Source organism: Cibotium barometz, chromosome 38 (assembly GCF_041138505.1).
Source record: "Cibotium barometz isolate CiBa-2024 chromosome 38, ASM4113850v1, whole genome shotgun sequence".
Lineage (NCBI taxonomy): Eukaryota > Viridiplantae > Streptophyta > Polypodiopsida > Cyatheales > Cibotiaceae > Cibotium > Cibotium barometz.
The window spans coordinates 661,246-664,213 of record NC_141083.1 but is presented as its reverse complement, the minus strand read 5'-3'; the positions used below and the strand labels follow the sequence as shown (position 1 = coordinate 664,213).

Genomic DNA, 2,968 nt, shown 5'->3' with positions numbered 1-2,968 from the left:
TGGTTAGGGTCAAGCAAAGGAAGAGAACAAGCAAGTCACGGGAGATAACCGATTTATCTACTAGATAATAGATAAGATGAATGATTTGGAGGGTCACTCCATAGGCAACATCATGTTAGGGGAGGGGGGTCACTTGAGTTGCACAGAAGGGCCATGTGAGCTTGGTAGAACCTTACATTAATGCTTCAACCTTATTTTAATTAATCGACCACAATTAAGTACCTATGATTAAAGTGAATAGGACATACATGAGTGAAATAGGACATACATATGATTAGAGTGAATAATATGCGCCCCAAACGTTGTTTTTGGGCGCAATAATTAAGTAGTAGTGGAACACTTATCTTTTTAAATAAAGCAAAGTATTCAAATGTTTTGGAGACTCTGGATTTTTGGATTTTTAAAAAATGAATGTTTTGAAGGGATTTGAATGCCCGCTCACCCTCATACATGTACTCATTTCAGATCAATGATATCTCTCGTAGAGCCAGAGAATATATTGTAAGCAAAAGTGCAAGGGAGATACATAGCCTGTAGCACCATACGCACATGCGGAAGACTTGTGCCTGCTATCCCCAAGTGCTCGAACTTGTGTCGGATGGATTGCTTAGGCTTGAAAGTTACCTGGGTTGCTTGCAATTAATAGATGTAGGCTTAGCGTCTCTGCTGATGCGAATGTCAGGAGACCTTCCTCTTTCTCTCTCTCACACACACTTCGATCTGTCGCTAGGAGGAACCCCTCTCTCTTTTTCTCTCTCCATCGTACCCTATTTGTGTAGCTATCGTAACATATGAAGAAAACATAAGAGCTTATGGGCACGGCTTGGTTGCCTGAACCGTGCACAAATAGAGGCAGAGGGGTCAACGGTGGGGGTAGCAGAGATAAGGCGGTGCCCTGAAGGTTAGACAGTAGACCTTTAACCTTATGTACATTAATCATTAGTTGATGCCCATCGTGTAAGCCAAGGACCTTGCACATTAAAATTTAGTATAATTTTTGGCTCGCCTTCTAGAATATCTATATATGTATGTATATCTAAAACCCTTGCTAAAGCTAAAACCCTAAGGCTCTTTGCTGCTGAAGAAGAGGAGGAAGAAGAAAAGGCGAAGATGGCGCAGGCCAGTAGGCGGCTACTGCTCAGAGGATTCTCTCAAGCTCTCAGTAGCAAGTTGTTCTCAGCGCCTTCGTGTATGACAGTGTCGCGTAGCTTCTCGGAGGGGTCCAAGCTGTTCGTGGGCGGCATCTCGTTTCGCACCTCAGAGGAAGGGCTGCGGGAGGCCTTCGCCGCCCACGGGGAGGTCATGGACACCAAGATCATCCTGGACCGCGAGACGGGGCGCTCCCGCGGCTTTGGCTTCATCACCTACTACAAGGAGGAGGATGCCGAGACCGCCCTCTCCAAGCTCAACGGTCACACACTTGACGGCCGCGTGATCAGAGTCGACCGGGCATCCAGTCGCCCCCCCCGTCCTATGGGCGGCGGTGGGTTTGGAGACGGTGGCGGTGGTTTCGGAGGAGGAGGAGGCGGTTTTGGTTCCAGCTCTGGTAGTTTTTCTGGCTTCAATGACTCTCCTGAGCCTCCTGCAGATGAAGATTGGGGCGCCATACCGTCGCTCAGCGTTGATGCGCCGGGCCTAGACGCTGACCTCCACCGGCAGTGAGGAACTCTAACCCTAGGGCTAGCCATAGGGTACTGCAGCCATTTTCTAACCCTAAAGGGCTTCATTGCACTACAAACCCTAGCCCTAGGAGTGCACAAAGCCCTCGCACTAGGGGTCGCATCAGTGCACATGCTTCGTGGAGCAGGGTAACCCGGCCCTACCCTAACCGTAACCGTAACCCTAATTTGAAACCTCAATTTGGTCAGTTGGCGAGCTCTGTAGCAGTGGAGTTTTCCAATTTTTGTGACCTGGGACTTTGACTTCTCAGGTGCTTCAGATGTTTTATCCAGTAAGTTTCTAGCTATTTGAAACAAAAAAATTTCGACAATCCTGAATGGGTTCTTTATCCCCTCTATTAGCTGATAAGGCATGTTGCTGCTTCTATCTTAGTGTTTATGGAATCATGCTGAACCTTGAAAGGGCAGTGGTTTTGGGTTTTATCACTATTGTATAGTGGGATTTCATAGTTAGTGTTTCTGTGTTTTAATCAGCTTGTACTGTGCTGAGCCAGATGGATTTGCCTCAGATGGCTGTGGTTTCTCCACTGATTTACAATTTTCTTATTTTATTTGTGGCGTGACTAATTTTTTTCGTACTTCAATGGTTTTTAGTCGATATTTGTTTATCCTCTCGGGTAATCTAGAGGGCAAGTTGTAGAGTAAATTTATGTCTGATCATGTATTAATGCATCTACTTTTTTCCACATCTCTAAGGGCAGCATACTTGCCAACCTTCTCAAAATTCTAGTGAACGAACTTAGATCGCGTTGTGCAACGCAGCGTAATCTTTTTTCAGTACCTGCCAGATATCTGTCTTACCTATTTTGCGTAATAGATAGTAATGCTTGAAGAACCGTGGGAACATAGAAATGCATTTCACTTCCTCACCACACCACAGTAAGCTATTCAAAGAAATGCCACGCTCGGGTGTTTTTTTTTAAAGTTTGGATTGATGGAAATGGACGGACGTGCATGCACACATGCTTATGTATGTATGCTTGTGTGCAGGTGCGTTTGTGTGCATGTGATGTAAAGTATGTTTTGGATTTAGTAAAAGTGCAGCTGTTACCTCGTCGGCCCATTGTACATGGACATCTATTCCTTTTCCTTTTGTTCCCTTTTTTTACTGGGCATCCATGCCTGTACAAGCAAATACCCATGGGCCATTATCTTATGTAATTGTGCTGCTCTTGAAATTTTACAAACGGGTCTGTTACCTTTATGGCCCATTGTACATGGACATCTATTCCTTTTGTTCCCTTTTTTTACTGGGCATCCATGCCTGTACAAGCAAATACCAATGGGCC

At 45.3% G+C, this 2,968-nt stretch overlaps 1 protein-coding gene across 1 annotated transcript; it reads left to right on the top strand.

The window, feature by feature from the left end:
- The first annotated feature begins 420 nt into the window (after positions 1 to 420).
- On the top strand, positions 421 to 2,246 carry LOC147616217 (uncharacterized). The gene has a single exon (XM_086777035.1). It carries the CDS (start codon positions 1,111 to 1,113, stop codon positions 1,660 to 1,662), a length of 552 nt encoding a protein of 183 aa, XP_086633161.1. The 5' UTR covers positions 421 to 1,110; the 3' UTR covers positions 1,663 to 2,246.
- The last annotated feature ends 722 nt before the right edge of the window (positions 2,247 to 2,968 follow it).